Source organism: Oncorhynchus gorbuscha, linkage group LG13, assembly GCF_021184085.1.
Source record: "Oncorhynchus gorbuscha isolate QuinsamMale2020 ecotype Even-year linkage group LG13, OgorEven_v1.0, whole genome shotgun sequence".
Taxonomy (NCBI): Eukaryota; Metazoa; Chordata; class Actinopteri; order Salmoniformes; family Salmonidae; genus Oncorhynchus; species Oncorhynchus gorbuscha.
In genome coordinates, this window is record NC_060185.1 from 22,139,895 (window position 1) to 22,163,120 (window position 23,226).

Consider the following 23,226-nt stretch of genomic DNA (forward strand, 5'->3'; position numbering starts at 1 on the left):
TAACACGTTGTGTTTTATTTTACTCTTCCAGACATTTAGCACAAAGACAGATACAGGAAAGGACAATGAGAGACTAATAACACTGACTACAGGTTCAATTTATTCCAAATGTTTTTCCTTTATTTCTGTTGTTTAGATTGTAGAGCCTTTGACACTTCTGAAAGCACCCATACACAATGTGCTGGGACTGGAGTCAAAGATAGCATGATTATTTGGCTATTCTCAAATGTAAATTATTTATTTGGAAGAAAATTCCAGCACAACATTGTATGTAGAGTACCATGCAGCCAGTAGAGGAACATGCTATTTAAATATGCATTGAGGAATACTGGTCTTTAGCGTACTGTTCTCTGTTGGTTTGCACAATGAAATGGCTGATCAGTTGTCTATTGGAATACATGGATGAGCGTTCAGTCAAAAGCACTCGGCTCAACATCACTCTGACCATATCCGTCACTGCAATTAAACATGTCTGTTGAGTGATATATATGCAAGATCTTCATATCATCCAATCAACTCCATCCCTCAAATAAATACTGTGCTTCAAATGGCAGATTTGCTCAGTCAGTGTAAAAGTAAACAATCTCCAAATAACATACACAATGCTCTGGGATTGTACTGGAATTAACCCCAATGAAATGGGGGGGGGGATAAAATCAGAGTGTTGCAACACCCAGATACCACCAGAAAGCGGTAAAGTTAGAGTATAAAAATAAACCAGAGTGGATGAGTCGGGGGGAGAATGTTGCGATTCCCTGAAATCCGCACAAACAACCCAGAACAGATTCCAGTTGGGAGATGAAGGGTGTGTTCCTCTGCCCAAGCGTTGCTGAAGCCTGCCAGATCTTTAACGCCTGGATAGATATTTTACATATCAGCTAACCCCATCATGTTATAGCAATCTGTCATTTTGATGACATGGCACGCAACCATTGGCTGATGCATGCAACGTGACCATTGGCTGGCTGCTCAGCACAAATTTCATGTTTCCGTTAGAACTCTTCCCTTCCACCCCAATGTCCTGGCACCCAGCACATTTTAACTGAGTTACTTAAATACAGACGTAAAAAGAGGATTAAGAAGAGATCTAGGCTAATACCATGACATTCCTCAGCTGTACTAATTATTATTAATGGTTTACAATGTAAGAGCTGGCCCTGGCTGGAAGTCATGTACAAATAAAAACCATTTCAATTCAGTAAAATGAAATGCATAATGTCTGATTTTACGCGTCACGGTTTTAAAAATGTACTTGATTAGAAGTAACAAAAAAAACTGTTGTTTTTAAAGTCAAATATATACACAGTACCAGTCAAAAGTTAACAGCTATTCATTCAAGGGGTTCTCTTTAGTTTGACTATTTTCTACATTGTAGAATAATAGTGAAGATATCAAAACTAAGAAATAACACATGGAATCATGTACCGGTAGTAACCAAAAGTGTTACACAAATTAATATATTATATATTTGAGATTCTTCAAAGTCGCCACCATTGGCCTTGACAGCTTTGCACTCTCAACCAGCTTCATGAGGTAATCACCTGGAATGCACTTCAATTAACAGGTGTTCCTTTAAAAATAATAATATTTTGTTGAATTTCCTTCATGCATTTTAGCCAATCAGTTCTGTTATGACAAGGTAGGGGTGGTATACAGAAGATACAGAACCCTAACCCTGTTTGGTAAAAGACCATGTCCATATCATGGCAAGAACACCTCAAATAAGCAGAGAAATGACAGTCCATCATTACTTTAAAAAGACATTTACGTCAGACAATACGGAGAATAAAAATTTTAAAAACGTAGAAAGTTTCAAGTGCAGTAGCAAAACCCATCAAGCGCTAATGATGAAACGGTCTCTCACGAGGACCGCCACAGGAAAGGAAGACGCAGTTACCTCTGCAGGAGAGGATAAGATCATTAGAGTTCCCAGCCTCAGAAATTGCAGCCCAGATAAATGTGTCAGAGTTCAAGTAACACTGACACATCAACTGTTCAGAGGGGATGCGTGAATCAGGCCTTCGTGGTTGAATTGCTGCAAAGAAACCACTAAAGGTCACCAATAAAAAAAGAGACTTGCTTGGGCCAAGAAACACAAGCAATGGACATTAAACTGGTGGAAATCTGTACATATTAAAGACGTTTGGTTCCAACCGCCATGACTTTGTGAGACGCAGAGTAGGTGAACGGATGATCTCCACATGTGTGGTTCCCACCGTGACTCATGGAGGAGGTGGTGTGGGGGTGCTTTGCTGATGACACTGTCAGTTATTTACTTAGAATTCAAGGCACTCTTAATCAGTATGGCTACCACAGCATTCTGCAGTGATACACCTTCCCATCTGGTTCGCGCTTAGGGGGACTATCATTTGTTTTTCAACAGGACAATGACCCAACACACCTCCAGGCTGTGTAAGGGTATTTGACCAAGGAGAGTGATGGAGTGCTGCTTCAGATGACCTGGCCTCCACAATCACCCAACCTCAACCCAATTGAGATGGGTAGGAAGAGTTGGACCACCGAATGAACGAAATGCAGCCAACAAGTGCTCAGCATGTGGGAACTCCTTCAAGACTGTTGAAAAAGCATTCCAGGTGAAGCTGGTTGAGAGAATGCCAAGAGTGTGTATAGCTGTCAAGGCAAAGGGTGGCTACTTCGAAGAATCTAAAAGTAAAAATGTTTTGATTACTGCATGATTCCATATGTTATTTCATAATTTGTCTTCACTATTATTCTACAACATAGAAAATAGTACACATTTAAAATAAAAACATTTTTTAAACTTGAATGAGCAGGTGACAATTTTTGACTAGTACTGTATAGCCATGTGTCAACATTTCAACAAAATCTACAAAGCAAAAAAACACTAGTGGCATATGTACACGTTCACCCTTTCCCAGAACAAAAAAAGAAACCCAATTCAGGCATGTACCGAAATAATTTCTAGCATTTTATCCATACCATCTGCTTTGTACTGTTTCACAACACCAATAGCTGCATGGTTCAGTGAGGCCATTTGAGAGCCCATTTTAAAATGAATCACTGTTGCACACGATGAAGGCATAGATAAGAGTTGTAGCTGGTATGTGCTTTTTGCCGTCTGTGGCACTAAGTAGACAGGGCAAGACTGGAAATGTAATCTCTCAGCCAGCATTTAGCCCCAAGCACAGCCATGTATCAGTCACATTTGAACAAGGCATGCAACCAACACCCCAATGTTCACTTTGCTAGTACCTTTCCATCTCAAGGTTTATGCTGATATTATAGCATATGTGTGTGCGTCAGAAGTCTGCATAGCGCTCAAATGTAGTAGATTTCATTGTTACTATTTGCTTAAATGACCTTTGTTGTGTTGTTGATGTTACCCTTCCACATGTATTAATGTGCAGCATCTATTATGTTCAGCTCTTCTTTTTAAAGGAGAAAAAAAAAAATTCAGAAAAAAAAAAAATTGTCCGTTGTGTTGAACAGCAGTATGAGCTGGAGAATTCCTGATGACTTGATGTGGGTGCGTTATTTTTTTCAGTTTCGTTTCCTCAAATGGTGGAAAAACTAGAACAGCAGCAGCTGCTGACAAGTCTGTTATCCAGATGTTGTCTGGACACCTTAAGCCCCTCTCTCAGGCCTCCTGGGGTGCTGGCCTCTTCAGATCTTTGATCTGTTTGACCAGATACGTCTTTTCATCGTTGAACTGTTCGTCCTCCGTCCTGTCGTTCTGGAACTTGGAGAGGAACTCGATGAGTTTGGTCTGGTTCTTCAGAAGAATGTCCAAGATGGGCTGTGTCTTGTTGGGGTTGGCCACAAACACCTACAGGGGAAGGAAGAGGACAAATTATTCTTACAATCCAACTCAACTCAGTCAAATTGCACCGCCTACTATAGCCTTGTGCTAGTCTCTGTTTTTCTTTATTTTACCTTGAAGACGTGGAAGGCCTCAAACTGGATGTTGCGGCTTTTGTCCCGAAGAAGGTTCATCATTAGCTTGAGGTTCTCTGGCTTGCTGATGTATTTCGTCATGATGGTGAAATTGTGTCGATCCAGAAGAAGCTCTCCCAGCAACTAAATTGTTTCAGAGTGACAAAAAACATTAAGTAATAATTGCAATTACAGTCTGGGGTAGGTGAAAAAGTCATTATTTATTTAATACCATGTTTACATAAATATATTTTAATCATTATAGTTGGGTTTACACAAGGCAAAGTGAAAATACTGCTATGCATTGGCAAAAATAGGAGGAAGTTACCAGGCAGATGAAATCTAAAACCTACTCCATACACAGGGTGGCGCTACAGCGGTCAGCTTGCTGCTATTTTCAGTAACCAAACACCATGTAAGAGACCACCTCTATATATTTAGCCATTAAAAACATACACATAGAAATACTACATGAGAGCTGTTTACTACAACAGGAACAGAACCCATGTTCTTACCTTGAGGGACTGCCTTTTAGTCACGTAGTTCTCTGAGTGGAGTAACTTCTCATATTCACTGAAGAACTGGAGGGGAGAAAGAATCATCGGCGTGAATGACAAGCCACTATTTCAGAGTGCATCTGCTTGTTAGAAAACACAAGCCAACTAGTGATCTTCCAGCACTGACAGACAGGGAGCTGTATATTCAGAACAGCCACATTGTGTCAAATGCCTGGCTTATATGTTAGGAGAAAACCAGTTCCTGAGTACTATGCTGCCACTTGCAAGTTAATTTCCATATTCCCTGGTATACTTTTCATGGATCTCAGAGATACTCTGAAATAATCAGTCAGACGGGTTTAGCACAAATAAACTCAGCTTGTTCTGGCGTGACCTCAGACTGTCTTAAAAAGCTGTTACCCGTGACAGGTTGCTATTCAGCGAAAGGAACATTTGAAGAAACGCGTCATGGAGATGTGTTCTTACCGGGTTACATTTCAATACAATGTGGAGGACTTACCCTGTCGTAATGCTGCTCCAGGAACTCTGCACTCAGAATCTTGTGTCTCGTTAGCAAGTCCTGGAAGAACACAGGTATTTTAACCAATGAGCTCAAAAATACAGGCCCTCTATCGAAGTCCCAAGAAACTGATTCCTAGAGGGTCTGAGATAGAGTTCTAAGAAGGAACATTTTTAATTATATATTTTTTTCTAAAAATAAAATAAAAAAAACCTCACTTTAAAAGTTGCAAATGCGTCTGAAGCGATGTCGAACGTGGACATCTCCACGTATCTGAAGAAGTCGTAGAACTGCTCGGCCCCCAGGGTGATCTTGGCCAGTGGCTCGTGCCTGATACACTCCCTCAGCATGATGCCACAGTTCAGAGCGATCTCTGGAGACTCGTACCTGCCAGGAGGACATTGGAATAGGAAGGAGGAATCCAGTTAATACAATACAAATAGGGTTGGGCGACGTCAACCTGTTGTATCGTGATGACGTACCCATAAAACATTGTGATATGATGATATCGGCCTCCCTTATTGGCCAAACCCACACACAAATATATATATATATATATATATACACACAGCTCCAAAAAATAAAGGGAACACTTAAACAACACAATGTAACTCCAAGTCAATCACACTTCTGTGAAATCCAACTGTCCACTAACACTGATTGACAATAAAAGTCACATGCCGTTGTGCAAATGGAATAGACAACAGATGGAAATTATAGGCAATTAGCAAGACACCCCCAATAAAGGAGTGGTTCTGCAGGTGGTGACCACAGACCACTTCTCAGTTCCTTGCTTCCTGGCTGATGTTTTGGTCACTTGAATGCTGGCGGTGCTTTCACTCTAGTGGTAGCATGAGACGGAGTCTACAACCCACACAAGTGGCTCAGGTAGTGCAGCTCATCCAGGATGGCACATCAATGCGAGCTGTGGCAAGAAGGTTTGCTGTGTCTGTCAGCGTAGTGTCCAGAGCATGGAGGCGCAACCAGGAGACAGGCCAGTACATCAGGAGACGTGGAGGAGGCCATAGGAGGGCAACAACCCAGCAGCAGGACTGCTACCTCCGCCTTTGTGCAAGGAGGAGCACTGCCAGAGCCCTGCAAAATGACCTTCAGCAGGCCACAAATGTGCATGTGTCTGCGGTCAGAAACAGACTCCCCGAGGGTTGTATGAGGGCCCGACGTACACACAAGCCCAACACCGTGCAGGACGTTTGGCATTTGCCAGAGAACACCAAGATTGGCAAATTCGCCACTGGCGCCCTGTGCTCGTCACAGATGAAAGCAGGTTCACACTGAACACATGTGACAGACGTGACAGTCTGGAGACGCCATGGAGAACGTTCTGCCTGCAACATCCTCTAGCATGACCGGTTTGGCGGTGGGTCAGTCATGGTGTGGGGTGGCATTTCTTTGGGGGGGCCGCACAGCCCTCCATGTGCTCGCCAGAGGTAGCCTGACTGCCATTAGGTACCGAGATGAGATCCTCAGACCCCTTGTGAGAACATATGATGGTGCGGTTGGCCCTGGGTTCCTCCTAATGCAAGACAATGCTAGACCTCATGTGGCTGGAATGTGTCAGCAGTTTCTGCAAGAGGAAGGCATTGATGCTATGGACTGGCCCGCCCGTTCCCCAGACCTGAATCCAATTGAGCACATCTGGGACATCATGTCTCGCTCCATCCACCAACGCCACGTTGCACCACAGACTGTCCAGGAGTTGGCGGATGCTTTAGTCCAGGTCTGGGAGGAGATCCCTCAGGAGACCATCCGCCACCTCATCAGGAGCATGCCCAGGCGTTGTAGGGAGTCATACAGGCACGTGGAGGCCACACACACACTACTGAGCCTCATTTTGACTTGTTTTAAGGACATTACATCAAAGTTGGATCAGCCTGTAGTGTGATTTTCCACTTTAATTTTGAGTGAGACTCAAAATCCAGACCTCCATGGGTTGATAAATTTGATTTCCATTGATAATTTGTGTGATTTTGTTGTCAGCACATTCAACTATGTAAAGAAAAAGTATTTAATAAGAATATTTAATTCATTCAGATCTAGGATGTGTTATTTTAGTGTTCCCTTTATTTTTTTGAGCAGTGTGTGTGTGTATATATATATAAAAATATATATTTAAAAAACTGCTAAAAACGACAGTTGGGCTACAACATGAAATCGAATGCAACTGGATGATTTATGATGAAAGAATGTTGAAAGCCTGGTTAGAGGCCAAGAGCAGGCATATATTTTCTAATATTCCTTTCTGGTGGAAGAGCTTTAGCATGGAGCAGGTATATGTGTGTGTGTGTGTGTGTGTGTGTGTGTGTGTGTGTGTGTGTGTGTGTGTGTGTGTGTGTGTGTGTGTGTGTGTGTGTGTGTGTGTGTGTGTGTGTGTGTGTGTGTGTGTGCAGTGACTGATGAACTGTAGTGAGTGGTTTTAGGACTACATCATGGGCTGGATAGCAGGCTACAGTCTTCACAACTGAATAATAACTGCCTCAAAGTAATAGAAAAATGCATAACATTGTTTGTTCTAACATAAAGCTGTGATTGACAATAGCTAATGCCTAGTCTTAGGCTATAGAGACTTTCCTTCATTTTTGAAAGCCCCAACTTTAGGACACACCATCGTAGGCTAGAATATTTGGGAAATAAGCGAACCTTCATAACTAACTTGTCTTAAAGCTTTTATAACATACCCCATACTGACCTAAGAACAGGTTATTGGCCCTTTGGCTTTCAACCTCGCTTGGAAGGATTTTCATGGTCCGCATTGATCATTTATTGATTAAAAACTGGTCATTAGATGTTCTATAGGCTATTGATATGGTTGATTCTCCCTCATTAGTCCTCTGGCTAGGTTATGTTTCGGCGATAAAAATGAACTCCTTTACATTGATTGATTGATTATGAGAAAGCCATGCACAACACAATGAAGCATAGCCTTTAGTTATATTCATATAGCCTATCAAATGGAGAGAGAGAACGGAATACAAGCAAAGTTTTAAAACAGTGAAACACAAAATGGTTAAGGAATGTCCGGTATTTAAAAAAAGAATGATCTGCTATGTCTGGCCTACATTCCTCTCTTGCTTTCCGTACCAAACATTTATTGAAATAGGTTATAGCAAACAGGAGTAGGCCAATTACTCAGAATGTCACTTGTGTGCTGCCCTGCGAGAGTTTGTTCTTTACGGCAGGTAGCAGTCAAGTTCAAATAGGCTAAACCAATGTGTCACATCACGATGCTACGGTAATATCGGGCCAACCCTAGACACAAGACTGCACACTACAACCCACGACACTGGGGGGGGGCAATAGAACACAAAAACACTGGAATTCAGCACCAAGTAATTATTTCCAAGCAGAATACAGAAACACGTATACAAATGTACACATAGGTTTGAAATGTTTATGTTTCAGTCAAACATATCTATTTGCAGTCTACAAAGTATTTGTAATTATGTTTCGACCATCCGCTCCAGAACAAAATGATCCCTGATATGGGACACCGTCAATGTCTTCCGGTATTACTATCAATATCTGCTGTTTGTCCATTTCTGCAGTATTTTGCTTTCCATTTCCATTGATTTAATATTTCTGTAAAGTGTATTGAGACAATGTGGTAATTCCCTTCAAATAAAAAAAACGTAACTTCCGACTTAAAAGGTATCCACTTTTTACCAAACATAAAAGCACCACACCCCAACATTGTAAATAACAGGTTGTAGTGTAGGTTTAGGCACCACAGACCTCACCCTTTGAGCAGCATGAAGAGGATGTTCTGCTGAGTGCAGAGGTACTCCACCGTGGGCGTCCGTGTCCCGATCTGACGTCTCAGAATGTTGTTGAAGATCTGAGCCACATCCTTCTTACCCTGATGGTGAACAGATATGACAGAATGTTGGAAAGGTGTGAAAATCACAAGGGGTCAGATTTCAAGCAGACATGGTTTCTAGCAGTAGTTACTAAACAAAGTTCTCTTATTTTGAACTTTAATACTGAAGTTTTTCTGAATGCAATGTTCTTATACATGTTATGGTGATTAAACAGATTCACCTATTAGCATCATTAGTGAATCGGCACATTTCAAAATAGTATCATTGAGTGGTTTTGCACCCATTATCAAATGCAGCCTCCCCATAGCAGGAATAGCCAAGACAGATGTCTCTTTTGATGGGTGAGAATGACACAGACCAACTGAATGATGTGGAGGTTGAGTGTGTCAAAGAGGAGAGTCACACAACACTGACTGATACAAGGCTGATAAGGTGACTCAGTGAAACACACACGTAAGCAAAGAAAAGTGAAAGCCTGTCCATGTGCCAGTAAAAGAGAACAGTCAGTCTTGTCTTTTTCTGTACATTGACATAAAATGTCTCTCCATCCCAAAGACACCCACCTTTTTAGTCAGCATCTCAAAAGAAATCTCTCATATCCCTGCATCCATCTTAAAGACAGACAAACAGAAAGAAACCGTGTAAAAGTGTCTCACCTCAAAGTCGATGAGCTGCAGGTCAGCTACGAGGGTGCTGAGCAGGCCGCTGTTGTAGAGCTCCTGGGCCAGCTGGGCCACCGCCTCTGTCTGGGGCTCCTTCTCATTAGTGCCATACAGAATCTCCTTCATCGCAACCAGGCTCTTAGACACCTCCTCTGTGGCCTGGACACGCACACAAAAAAAAGACAAGACAGGAGAAATTAGCTCTTTACATTAGCTAGCTCTCCATCAGTCGCCATAGTGTTTCCTATGATCTAGCAAACACCCACCATCCTACGTTGTCCTGAAATGATTCCATCATACACTATTTTCAGTCTAGAGATGGCTTGTTATGAAAGGAAGGAAAGGAAACTAAACCCTCAACAGGTTTGAGACCGACGTCTCTAGTCGTTCTCACACCAACCCTAATCTAGGGCACCTAATTCTAATAATTGGCTGGTTGATAAACTGAATCAGGTTAGTTACAGCTGGGGTTGGCACAGAAACATACAGAAGGGTATGTCTCCAGGAACAGGGTTTTAGAGCCCTGCCTTACACTGTAGTCAATTCAAACTCAGAGGGACAGGTTTGAAATTCCCCACTCCATGGCTTCCATAGAATCTCTGAAGTCTCTAGTCATGCGAGAGTAGTGGGAGAGAGGTTTACCTAGGAGGCACTAGTCGGTACCAGTGTTTGTGTGTTTGTAGTTTACCTTCTCAGCCTTCTTGTCAGAGATGTCGTGTTTCTCCAACACCGTCATGTTGTCCTTCAGGTTCTTGACGATGTCCGCCGGTGACTTGTGGGACTTGCCAAAGGGAAACGGCATGGTGGTGAGTTACCGTGGTCGACCAAGCAACGAGTGCACAGTCCTACCTATCCACAGAGGAGAGAGAAACGATATCAACAACTGAAGGGGATAATGAAGGAAAGGGATCCGCAGAGAAGGACTAAACCAAACTTTGTGACAGAAGTTGTTCAAACTGCATTGGTACTGACTCAGAGAGCTCAGTGAGGAGGAGCCAATCAGTACAACGGTACTAATCAGACCTCTCCCATGAACCAACCATGGGCCAGGAGTTTACCTGGGGACTATAATACCGGGCAGAGTACAACACACAAGGCAGGCAGCACTTATTACATGACTCACTATTCATCATACCGATACCAAGATACAACCTAACCTACTGACTCACAATTCATAAGTCATACTGACACTAAGATTCATATTGCTAAGAAACAGGTTGTAGAGGGGCAGGCTAAACAGATTGATCTGAAGACAGAAACAGCTGAAAGCAAAATGATTCTCACCCTTGCTTGATATCAAGCATTAGAATCATTACTTTAATTGTGTGCGAAGTTGTTGAAAGGGCAGGCTAACTGCAGGAATTTTGTTTACTTTGTAACTATGGATTTTATTGATTGGTTTACTGACCAGTTGCATCATAAGGGGAGGTGACGTTGAGACATTACTGATTGTAATCATTGACGAACACTGACCAGAGGTAGAATGTCCTCTGCCCTACCCTACTCCAAAGGGGCCTCTACATGACCCCTCATGTTGTTACCGGTACTTCTCCAGCCTCTCCCCACTAGTGTAGTTAACACAAACACACCACTGTTCAGCCATATATCCTTTCTCTCAACTCACACCCCTCCCCAGACTAACTGTAATGTGCTTATAACCTTATCTAGTCAGGGCGTAGAGCAGTGAGAGCCAGGGGAATGCATGAGCCCCTCAGTGGGACGTGTCAGAACTTCTCTCACTGAGCTTTTATCGAGGACGGGGATGGGCAACTGGCAGCCCTGGGATGAATTTCCAAATACAAAATATATAAGAAATAAATAGGGAACTCCGTGAACTTACTGTTGAGAGTTAGAATAGTAGAATACACAGGGTGCAATTTCTAAATTTGGTTGTGCATCAGCAGTTTCTCTTGCTGTGTCAGTCATTGATAGTCAAGTCAATTTTTAGATTGACAAGTTAGTTTAGTGGCCAGCTATCTAAACTCGTTATCATGCTCAAATTACTGGCTTGGGGGCCCCATTTGATTTTGTTAGTCTCGCTCATGCATGACGTTAATGATATCTTTCTATCCACCCAATGTCAAAATGTTTAGAATTTCCGTAAATTAGCTGTAAAACAGCCACTTTTCCTCTCACACATGGCAAAATGTAGTAGAATTGCATGAAATTAGTTCTAAAATCACTAAATCTTCTCTCCACCCAGTGGCAAAATGTGTATAATTGCACAGGGGGAGCAGACCCCCGAGCAACTGCGGCTCCTCATGGTTAGTTCAGTTTTTTTAATGGTCTCCACCCCCATCAAAACTGCCACATTCCATGACCTACCCATTCACTTTTTGTAATACAAGCTGTAGCTGGATCTACCTACTGATAATAGGGAACTGGGATATGGGTGGGGTTATATATGCTGTATCACAGCTGTTCAAGGTGTCAATTACATCCCTGGTGTTAAATTTGGCTTCCTTGGTCTGGCAGAAGATCAGATAAGGAAGGGTTGAACTCACACCATGAAGGGATGGGTGTGCGGTTTGTATGGAAAGGGTGCAGAAAGGTGACCAACTTAAAATGTCCCCCATTTACAAACAGCCATGACAATACAGGTAGTCCAAAGACAGCTGAAGAAGTCTCAACTCTGTTCTCATATCAAGGCAGAGTTGAGCATTGATAACTGGTCGTGTGATTTTCTAGCAACAACAGCGAGTCACCATCAGTCGATACTTGTAAAAATGGTCATTCTTAAAACACCTACCTGTATCTAACTGCGGTCCTTCCGCGGGGTACTGAAATTCATACTTTTAATAAAAACTTGAATACAACCAAATTTCCTCAACTGTGTTGCTTAACTGGAGAAGTAGTGCCCTTGAAATACTAGATAAACTGAGATCCAATTGGCACAAGCAAATTTGCACTGAGCAACACAAATGAGGAAAGTAGGTGGTTGTAATCGATAAAAGTATTGATTGATGGGCACTTAATATTGTTGCTAGCAAATCATGCAACCCGTTATCAACTGTGCCTCTATATAAGAGAGTGGGGTTGAGTGTTCCTCAGCTATCAAAAGACAGCAAGGATTGAAATAGCAATGTTGTGTGTACAGTCAAGACCAGTGAAGTTACTCCCAGAATGCAGTGGTAAAAAAGTACCTAATTGACATACCTGAGTATTTGGCTTTAAAGATACTTAAGTATGAAAAGTAAATGTAATTGCTAAAATATACTTCAGTAATAAAAGTAAAAATGATTTCAAATTCCTTATATTAAGCAAAAAAGATGGCACCATTTTCTTGTTTAAAAAAATAAAAAATAATTCTGGATAGTCAGGGGCACGCTCCAACACAAATTATCTTGATAAGTGTGTGAATTTGACCATTTCTGTCCTGCTAAGCATTCAAAATGTATCAAGTACTTTTGGGCATCAGGGAAAATGTATGGAGTAAAAATCTGATATTTCTTCAGAATTGTAGTGAAGTAAAAATGATCAAAAATATAAATAGTAATGTACAGATACCCCCCAAAACTACTTAAGTACTACTTTCAAGTATTTTTACCCAAGTAGTTTACACCACTGTCAAAATGCAGTGGATACTAACTGAGACCGAGGGTGATGTACCAGCTTGGTCTGTCGGTTGATCTGCTTTGGCAACCTGTTTCCAGGTGGGAACATCACCTGACCTGTGAACCCAAAATCTGGCACAGACTCTGACCTATGTTTTGGCATGGCATCGACATTTAGAATTAGAACCCAGCACTGGAGGCAAGAATATAACCAACCAGCACTAAAGCAAGACCTAGCCTGGTCACATATGTGATGTGTCACATGTTAACAAATTGAAATCACTGACATCTACCCCGCCCCCAGTTTGAACTCTGGCCAATTCGATATTAATCTCAGTACACCTTTTAACTTCACCAGGTGGTCAATACATCTTTCCCTCACAGGCTAAAGTGTGTTAATGTAGGCACCACTTCTCTACGCCAGGGTTTCCACAACCCACCCCAATGGGTACACATTGTTTTGTCCCCCCAACACTACACAGCCGATTCAAATAGTCAAAGTTTGGCGAGTTGGCTATTTGAATCAACTGTGTAGTGCATGGGAAAAAAACAAAACATGCACCCAGTGGAGGCCCCAAGATCAAGTTGGGGCAACTCTGCTCTCCTCCAATGTGACCACCTTCAGCATGACGTAGACCAGCAGATATAACATACACACATATATTACATTTACATTACATTTACATTTAAGTCATTTAGCAGACGCTCTTATCCAGAGCGACTTACAAATTGGTGCATTCACCTTATGACATCATATATGCGTGTGTGTAAGGCTTTTAAGTATTAACTAACTAGATAGGGAATATCTAATTCACAATTGTAGCTCTGCAGATTGCATGGTGCTTTTCCATTATGATTTTGGTACTAGTACATGCAACTCGTGTGAGACCGGTAGCCTGCTATTGGTCCCTAATTTAACTAGCACGGGCTAGCATTGGAGAGCTAAATTGGAAAATATAGTGTCGCTAACTAGTTAGTTCGCAACTGCATAGGTAGTTAGCTAACTAACTATGCACTACCGCAAAACAGTATTGCGTCAACCAATCATTGCCATATTAGTTATCAGCAAGCGCACAATACAAAAGTGTCTGGTGAAGATGTCAGCCAGCGTCTGCGCACAATATTTCGTGATGGCTAGCTAACAAACTACTAGTTCTAAAATGTTTGATAACTCGGTAGTTACCTTGCTAGTCAGTCAATTATTTGGCTATTTTAGTTTCATTATCAGATTATTTCAATCCGTGTCCATCAATTATCGTGCAAGCCCTCCAGCCTGCCTGTCAACCAACGTTAGCTCATATTGTGGTCTATACGGGAGGCCTAAATATACAACAGGCCTTTAAATATGACTAGCTTGCTAAGACAACGGCAACGCTTTCTGGCTAGTTAACTAGTTAGAAACCTAGTTAACGTCAGTTGGCTCGCGACAACGTTGGCCAACTAGACAACCGTGCCAGCTAGCTACTGTACTAACTACTTTTGCGATCCTGCTAGTTTTTTTTGTGTTCAAGGTCTTGCTAACTTCTCGTGTGTAGCAGCTAGCTACATTAGAATATCTAGCTCTCCTCTAGATTAGAATATCTAGCTAGCTAACTTCATACTGATAAATGACTGTAGCCAGGCTAACGTTAGCTAACAAATAACGTTATATGCTTGAAAGCTTTTGACAGACCTCTGCTAGCTCGCTAACGTCGTTAGCTAGACAGCTATTTTAACTGCATGGCGTTAGCTAACATTGTCCAATGTAGGCAGACCAGCTAATTGTCATCTAAACGACACATAATATCAAACCTTACAAACTCGATCTTTTCACTCTCCACCGATGTGCTTGAACAACTAACGGAAATGTAGCTATGTCCCGTTGGATTATAAAGTCCTTTGTTTTCCTTATTTGTTTCCTCCCCTTGTTTTAAATGTTTTATAGCAAGCTAGCTAGGTTTCCTAGTCCTTTTATGTGTACGAGTGGACTGGTTAGCAATGTGGTTGGGCATCGAGGTCTACCGCCCACCGCTGGTCGTATAACGCTATAGCATCGGCACATGGGGCTCGCAAGTGTCCACAGGGAGGCACTCGTACACCAGGAAAAGAGTGCATGAATGATTTCACCAATGATGTATATAAACATATGTATATCACAGGAGGGAGGACGGCTCATAATAATGTCTTGAAGGGCGCTAATGGAATGGCATCAAGCACATGGAAACCACGTATTTGATAGCATTCCACCCCAGCCATTATCACAAGCCTGTCTACAATTAAGGTGCCACCAACCTCCTGTGGTGTATACAGTACATACATCATTGGAATCCACACACACCTAAAGAGGGCTAAGGTGAATCCACACACCCTAGACAAAAATAATGTTTGGTGAGCAATTCTGTGTGCATGCTTTTTCTCTTTATTCTTGACTTCCCTGTGAGGCACAACCTTATTAAGGCCCCCGGGAGACCAATGTGTACAGGTCTCCCAGAGTAAAGAGGCTAAACCTTATAAAGTTGTAATTAATGAAATAAGACCACTGTATTATATTAGCTTTGGAGCCTTCCCAAAACCAAGACCTGCTAATCTGAGCAAAACAAACATCAGGATGGGATTGTATGTTTATTGAAAAATAGGTGTGTTTTGGGATCTCTGGCTGCGGTGTGATGAAGATTTCAGTTCAGCATTTCTGAAGTCCGCCTCCACAACAGAACATATTCCTCAGCCATCTGATAAACCTGTGGGGGAGACAGTAACCACTTACACGAATGGAACAATATGGACACTACTGCAACATGTCAAAACTGAGTCACACAGTCCTTTACTATCTATCTCCTTTTATGTGTCCATCTGTCTGTTAGCTTTTCCCTCCCTCCACTATTTCATTTTCTCCTGTCTACTTTAAACTCACCTCTTCTTGATGGTCTTGTGAAATTTCTTGCCCTCCTCTGTCTCATTCTCCTGTTCATTCTTCTCCTTCACTTCTTCCTTCTCTTGCTTTACTTGGAACCTCATCAGGCAGTATGAGAATCTCCTCTACCTCATCATAATCAATCTCATCAGGCAGGATGATAGTCTCCTCTACCTCATCATAATCAATCTCATCAAGCAGGATGATAGTCTCCTCTACCTCATAATCAATCTCATCAGGCAGGATGATAGTCTCCTCTACCTCATAATCAATCTCATCAGGCAGGATGATAATCTCCTCTACCTCATAATCAATCTCATCAGGCAGGATGATAGTCTCCTCTACCTCATAATCAATCTCATCAGGCAGTATGAGAATCTCCTCTACCTCATCATAATCAATCTCATCAGGCAGGATGATAGTCTCCTCTACCTCATCATAATCAATCTCATCAAGCAGGATGATAGTCTCCTCTACCTCATAATCAATCTCATCAGGCAGGATGATAGTCTCCTCTACCTCATAATCAATCTCATCAGGCAGGATGATAATCTCCTCTACCTCATAATCAATCTCATCAGGCAGGATGATAGTCTCCTCTACCTCATAATCAATCTCATCAGGCAGTATGAGAATCTCCTCTACCTCATCATAATCAATCTCATCAGGCAGGATGATAGTCTCCTCTACCTCATAATCAATCTCATCAGGCAGGATGATAATCTCCTCTACCTCATAATCAATCTCATCAGGCCGTATAACAATCTCCTCAACCTCCTCATACTCAATCTCACCAGGCAGTATGAGAATCTCCTCTACCTCCTCAAAATCAATCTCATCAGGCAGGAGGATAATCTCCTCTACCTCATAATAATCCATCTCATTGGTTTCTCCTGTATGATCTCCATTAGTGTCCAGAGTGAGAAACATAATACATTTAAACATCTTTCCAGCGCAGCTACAATCTGACAGATCTACACTAGCTTTCCTCTATGTGACACCATGTGTGTGGATCTGACTGACAGAGAGAGAGGTATGAGGTCTGTATGTGTAATGTTTACTGTTAATTTTTGTTGTTTTTCACTTTATATATTCACTTTGTATGTTGTCTACCTCACTTGCTTTGGCAATGTTAACACATGTTTCCCATGCCAATAAAGCCCTTGAATTGAATTGAATTGAGAGGGAGCCTGGTTCTTATCAGGTTTCTTACCAGTACAGGGGTTCCAGCCCTGTCAGAGTTGCCTGTCTGTCCTCCCTCAGTCTGGGTGGAGACTGGTAGAGGGGGGAAGTGGTAGTGGTCTGGAGGGTAGCGTTCAGTGGAGAAGTGGTCAGTGGTCAGAGACAGAGGTCAAGAAGGTCATAGTCACTGGGGCAGGTGACCTGTAGTTCTGACTCGATGGGAAGATTAGCGGTACAAGATTAGTTAACATGATTAATCACAAGATCACAGTGACAAGATACAGCCCACTGGGCACAGACATCAATTCAACATCTATTCCACATTGGTTCATTGAAATTACATGGAAACAATGTTGATTCAACCCGTATTTGCCCAGTAGGAATATGTGTATCAAAACCTTACAAGTCTCACATACTGGGAGAATATTGTAGCTGCAGTAATGAATCAGTAATTCATATACAGTATGTCTGTATAAATACTGTCTGAATCCAGTAAACAATCTACCACTGACTCAAGAGTAGCGAAGTCATTCTGCATGAGAGGAGACAGAGGTGCAGGGTTTTGGCTAAACCTACCAGCTCTCACAGTACCACGTCAGAATTAGATGTTCATCCATTTTTCTCAAACTTCAAATTACTAAATTGTTCCAAACGTCACATTTCTAAGTGTTTAAGGTTAAGTTTAGATATTAACTCAGAATGGTTGAGGTAAGGGTTAAGGTTTGGGATAGCCTTAAAACAAAAATATAAAAATCAACTTTCTATCGCTGGATTTGAACTTGCAACATTTGGAATCAGATGCTTACACCTATCTGCCATGCCGTCCACAACGCTGTAGCAAAACCGAAACCTACTTGACAGTAACAGTGCTCACTGTTGCCCCCTAGTGGCCGGTTTCCACCATCTCCTGATGTCCTTAGACATGGATGACGTCAAATACTGACTTGTTCAATGGGTGACCCGGCTGGGCTAAACATAACATGCACAATGCATTTATATTTTTTAAAAGTAAGTTAACCCAATCCAAAATACTGGGGCAATACTGATGGCTATTATAGTGCACAGTGTGAGTTGGAAAGAAACCTGAATGCTATTTCTTCACTCTCTGTTTCCACCATTATACCAGCTGTTCTTACCTCAACTTCCACAGTGGCGATTTCCTGGACTCTGTCCAGCATGGGTTCGATGCCCTCCTCCAGCTCTCTCCAGTAGTTTCTGAAAGAGCCCACGACTAACTCCTGCTGGAGCTTCCAAGCATCCAACATCATCTGGTCTTGCTTGATGTGCTTTCTGACCATGTGACACATGTCAATGTCTTGGACGTTCTCAAAACCCTCAAACACATTATTGGACTTTTTCCATGAACTCTGCAAAGGTTTTCCTTGTCAATTTTCACTGGCTTTGCACTTTGACCTCTTTTACTCTCTTCCTCTTCTGCCACCTTCACTAGTTGGCCGGCTCCCAGTCATTAGTTTCTTTACTTCCGGGTGTCTTGATCTTTTTCTGTCTATGCGTCCTGCAACTTCTAGCCCTAGCCTCATCAATCTCTCACCCTTCCCAAACCTCCAAACCATCATTTCAAAATCGATCCTCTCCTCCAGCTTAGCTTCCTCTTCGCTCTGGTTCAGCACCAGAGCTCTGTCCAGGGTCTGGCCTAGGTTTTTGATGACCTTCTCATGGTAGTAAGCCAGATCCTCCTTCAAGTATCTCATGGTCCTCTCGCTGGCTTTAACCAACAGGGCCTTCTCTTTCTCATTCTCCTCACACAGGGGGTCTGCATCATTCACACCTTCACACCTTCACACACACACACACCTTCACACACACACATGGAAAACAAGTGTAATTGCCAATTGTTGCACATTGGTTAAATAAAATGTGCCTTGACCATGTTGGGGAAAACAACATCCCAAAACCTCTGCCATCATTCCATCACCCGTCTTAAAAAGTTGAAGAACTACAGGCAGCAACACTGTAAAGGGGTTGTGGTGAATTTGACAGTAACTACAGACAGCAACACTGTAAAGGGGTTGTGGTGAATTTGACAGTAACTACAGGCAGCAACACTAAGGGGGTTGTGGTGAATTTGACAGTAACTACAGGCAGCAACACTGTAAAGGGGTTGTGGTGAATTTGACAGTAACTACAGGCAGCAACACTAAGGGGGTTGTGGTGAATTTGGCAGTAACTACAGGCAGCAACACTGTAAGGGGGTTGTGGTGAATTTGACAGTAACTACAGGCAGCAACACTGTAAGGGGGTTGTGGTGAATTTGGCAGTAACTACAGGCAGCAACACTGTAAGGGGGTTGTGGTGAATTTGGCAGTAACTACATGCAGGAAAGTGGCAAGTAGCTTAAGTTGCTATATTTCATATTGCAGTACACCTGCTGAAATCTAAATGCAGTATCAAAGCGAGTACTGTGTAATGACACACAGTACAATACCGTACAATTTACTGTATTATACTTGTTTAAAAAAGTGCATGCTCCCGCTATCTTAATGAATGAAAGGATGGCTGGCTGGATGAATGAAATTCATGGAGGGGATTTGGGGTTTCTAAGTCACAGCATTTTACTGTAATTACATGGAATTGGTGCAAGCAGGTCATCTGCTAAATAATGTGTTTACACATTACAGCATATATATTAATATTTGGTGTTTCACTTCCAAGAGGCCTTATTAAAGGCATCCAAACTGGCAGTGACTACAGGTCAAAACAGACCAAAAAAACATGGAAAAATGCTCAATCATCAAAGGTTTAAGGCTTGCTGCTACTCCAATCTGTCCCCTATACATGTTTAAATGATGGGGCACTACTACCATATACTGGTGAAATTGGTAGGGCTAAAGCACTCTCACCAACAGGTGCAAAAAAATGATAGCCTTTTACAAGGCACCCTCAAAATATGTTAATGAGCCAACCTACCATGCACCCCACTGGAGGGCCAAGGTTGTTGGCACTCCAAAAATACTGTCGATTCTGTGGGATGGAATTACAATAGCCTTCGAAATACAGCAATTATTTCCCAGCCTACAATTTTTTCACATAATGCACCATCATTTACAGTATCATGCAGTAAAACATTTCACAGTATTCTACTGTTGATTATACCCAAAATTACCTATAAATAAGTATAATAACAGCATAATAATGCATCACTAAAGTTTTAAAAAATGTCTCACATCATGTATATTTACTTTTAGAAGGATATATTGTTTTTGTTTCAATTAATAGATATGCAGGTGTTCGAGAAAATAGTGACAAATAAATATGGAAAATAGATAATTTCATTGGAAGGATGGATGGAGGGATAGAGACCAATTTGGCCAGTAATTAAAGGCTAATACAATACATTAAAAAATAGCAAAATGTTGCTGATGTAGCAGACAGTGTACCTCTACAGTATATGCATTCCCAATGCGCATTTCACAAAATCTGTTGTTGCAAATGTGAAGCGCCTCAGATACAGTATATGCGTCTAGATCCGGAATGAGTCACCTAAAAAAGCGGATGTAGAACACGGGCACACTGGCCCAACAGGAATGATTGTGTTCCTCATAATTTAGCAGCCAAGACGAGTGGGCCACTGGGCCTTTTAGGGCGTCTGAGCCTGGAAGCTATTGTGGGATTGTCATCCCACGCTAATTCTGATCATGGGGACGCGTGGCCAGATGGTAAGGGAGAGAGGGCGTGAAAGGGCGCCAGCACCTCTTCACAAGTTGGCCTTTTAATTCGGTCTCTCTGATAGTTTCTGCCCTTTGATTTTTGGCCGTTCTGTGCCATAACCCATAACAAATGGAACTTTATAAAAGTTCCTATTATAGAGCCTCCACAAAAATGTCACAACTCGAAATTGACACATTGAATAGACTAATGTAGGTTAGGATAGGCTATTGGATCAATTAGGTAGGCCTATATGAAAATTTGACCCACTAAAATCTAATTGCCTTGTTAGGCTACATAGTCCTGCGCATCTAGAAAGTTTTTCTTTTGGTGAGACGTTGCTGCTCTCTGGAAGAGAATGCATGCTCTGCGACCGTGGGGTCTTTATGTGTGACCTGAAGGACGTTTCCTAGTGATAAGCGACAGGCGGTTGACTGTGGGTCGCGTGGCCAGATGTGCCATTGCCCTTTGTGTGGTTATAGGCCTCCCCAAAAGTCGCCCAAGTTTTCTGGAGTTTCAAAAGAAACCCCACCACTTACTGTATTCGTCAGCCACAGCCCACCCATTGTGACTCTATAGGCCTATAGATTGGATTTGTGGTTTAGAAAATGGACTCAAATCGGTACACTTATTCAAAGCTTCGCTGATGCACACTTGTCCGCCTGTCGCCTGTCATTGCCAACTACCCACTGAAGGTTAGTTAATTATTAAGGCTCTGAGGATCACACTCCTTTAAGCCTACAGTAATCCTTCCAATAAAAAAACAACAATATCATCCAATGCCTATGCAAAAATGAGTTAACCTGTTTGGACATCTCTTGTATTGTTAATAGGCTACCATTCAGGGTTTGGGTCAATTCGAATTGATGACAGTCATTCAGGCAATTGGAAGTAAACTGAAATTTCAATTCAATTATTGAAAATGCCTTATTTATTTCCAATGGTTTCTCAATAAACTGAAAAGTAGAAGCTATTAATTTTCCAAAGATTTTAAATTGTTGTATTATAAATTCAAATTACTTATTGAATTGACTGCCTTCAATTCGAATTGACCACATTAGGCTACACTGTTTCATGTTGGCAAATTCAACAAGTGTTATACTAATACCTGTTGCATTCACAAATAGGCCCATATGTTAGTCTCATGCATAACAATGTGATATCAAAATGTATTGTGTGGTCAAGGACCGCTCATACTGACGCTTCATTGTGATGATCACACACCTGCCCGAAAACCAGGGGTCAGGGCGCACCTGCCTTAACTTCCCATTAGTCACCTCCTGCTCCGGAGCTCATTGAGAGAGAGCCTTCTCCCGGGCTGGACTGTCCACTTCTTCCTTCACAGGGTTAGTACTCTCTTCATGGTGATTAGGTTCGGCTGAATACCGCCTATTGTTCGGCAGAGTTTCCCACGTTCGAGCATTCGCCTGACAGTCGCGTGGCTCAAGTCAAACACAGAGCCCCCGCCATGAATCTCTTACGCCAAGGGCCAGCGCGCGGGTGTGACATCTGTCTGCGTGGTCACTCTGACATCTGCTCTCCCTGACTCAATGAGTTAGAAAAAGTTGACAATATATGTTTAGGGTACAGTTCTAAAACGCTTCCTGTATCTGGCTTAAGTTAACAAAAGTTGTACATTTTAAAAAAGTATATTGATTAATAATAAGCTATGATCAATATCCGAAAGGATATTGAAGTAATTTGTCCTTGTCGATATTAGACAACCCAAAGAGGATCGGAATTCATGTGGAATTAGGCGTATTTACCCCCACCCATATCCACCAAAACCATTAGGTGAAGGGATTTCATTTTACTTCAATGAAATTCAGAACAGAAAACAACACCTGCAATCGATGTATTTAATTTTAATCAATGAATTCGAATGAAACCTGACCACCTGTTGATAATTCATTGAGTAGCCTAGACCTACTGAATTGCTAAACCAGTGCAGAGTTGAAAATAGTTTGAAATAAGCTTCTTTAACTTTGAGTGTAATTGCCAATAGGTTTTCCAGTCATGAACATACAGTATATATCCCTTGCCATTGCGCGAACATAATTTAGGCTATATGTCAGGAGAAACACCTTTTGTTATACTGTAGGCTTGTGGCTTAAATTCTCAGAGCAATTAGTTTAGTCCTACTCTTCACTCAGGATTTAATCACTAGTTTCTCAGCATCAACACTTCCCTGAGCACTTGTTAGTATCGACACCGATACAGACAGGGCCACTAGGCGTTGTGGGTATTTTTTCTGTGTGAAACTTCAGGGGATAGGTTTCGTCTTTTCTCGGGTAGTCCTAATGCTTTCCCAGCTCATTGGCATGAATGGCCAAGGGGGTCCCTGGTGTAACCACGGTAATTACACACTCTTGTTCGGCCCTGGGAATGACAATCCTGAGGGGACCCGTGCGCTTTGCTTCACTAGAGAGAGAGAGAGAGAGGAGGGAGCAGAGGGGGGAGCGGAGGGGGAGTCGATGGGGGGGTGCATGGTTTCAGGCTGGACA

General features: G+C 42.1%; 1 protein-coding gene across 3 annotated transcripts; it reads right to left on the minus strand.

Annotated features, from left to right (window-relative positions):
- Positions 1–2,207: 2,207 nt before the first annotated feature.
- On the minus strand, positions 2,208–14,967 carry LOC123992582 (calcium-binding protein 39). Of its 3 annotated transcripts, none has more exons than XM_046293836.1 (9): positions 14,781–14,967; positions 10,119–10,279; positions 9,425–9,589; positions 8,688–8,806; positions 5,151–5,319; positions 4,933–4,992; positions 4,431–4,496; positions 3,916–4,059; positions 2,208–3,808 (listed from the first exon to the last, which is right to left on the minus strand). In XM_046293836.1, the coding sequence occupies exons 2-9, from the start codon at positions 10,230–10,232 to the stop codon at positions 3,620–3,622; spliced, it is 1,026 nt and encodes a 341-aa protein (XP_046149792.1). In that variant the 5' UTR covers positions 10,233–10,279; positions 14,781–14,967; the 3' UTR covers positions 2,208–3,619. The 3 variants fall into 3 exon arrangements, with proteins under 3 accessions (XP_046149792.1, XP_046149791.1, XP_046149793.1); XM_046293835.1 differs by having other exon boundaries at positions 14,776–14,967; XM_046293837.1 differs by lacking the exon at positions 14,781–14,967 and adding an exon at positions 13,020–14,769.
- Positions 14,968–23,226: the final 8,259 nt, after the last annotated feature.

Coding starts and splice junctions, on each gene's coding strand:
- LOC123992582 (XM_046293836.1), bottom strand. CDS start 10,232: ATGCCGTTTCCCTTTGGCAAGTCCCACAAGTCACCGGCGGACATCGTC. Junction 8,807..9,424: donor TGCAGCTCATCGACTTTGAG/GTGAGACACTTT, acceptor GTTCACCATCAG/GGTAAGAAGGATGTGGCTCA. Junction 4,060..4,430: donor CTAAAAGGCAGTCCCTCAAG/GTAAGAACATGG, acceptor GAAACAATTTAG/TTGCTGGGAGAGCTTCTTCT.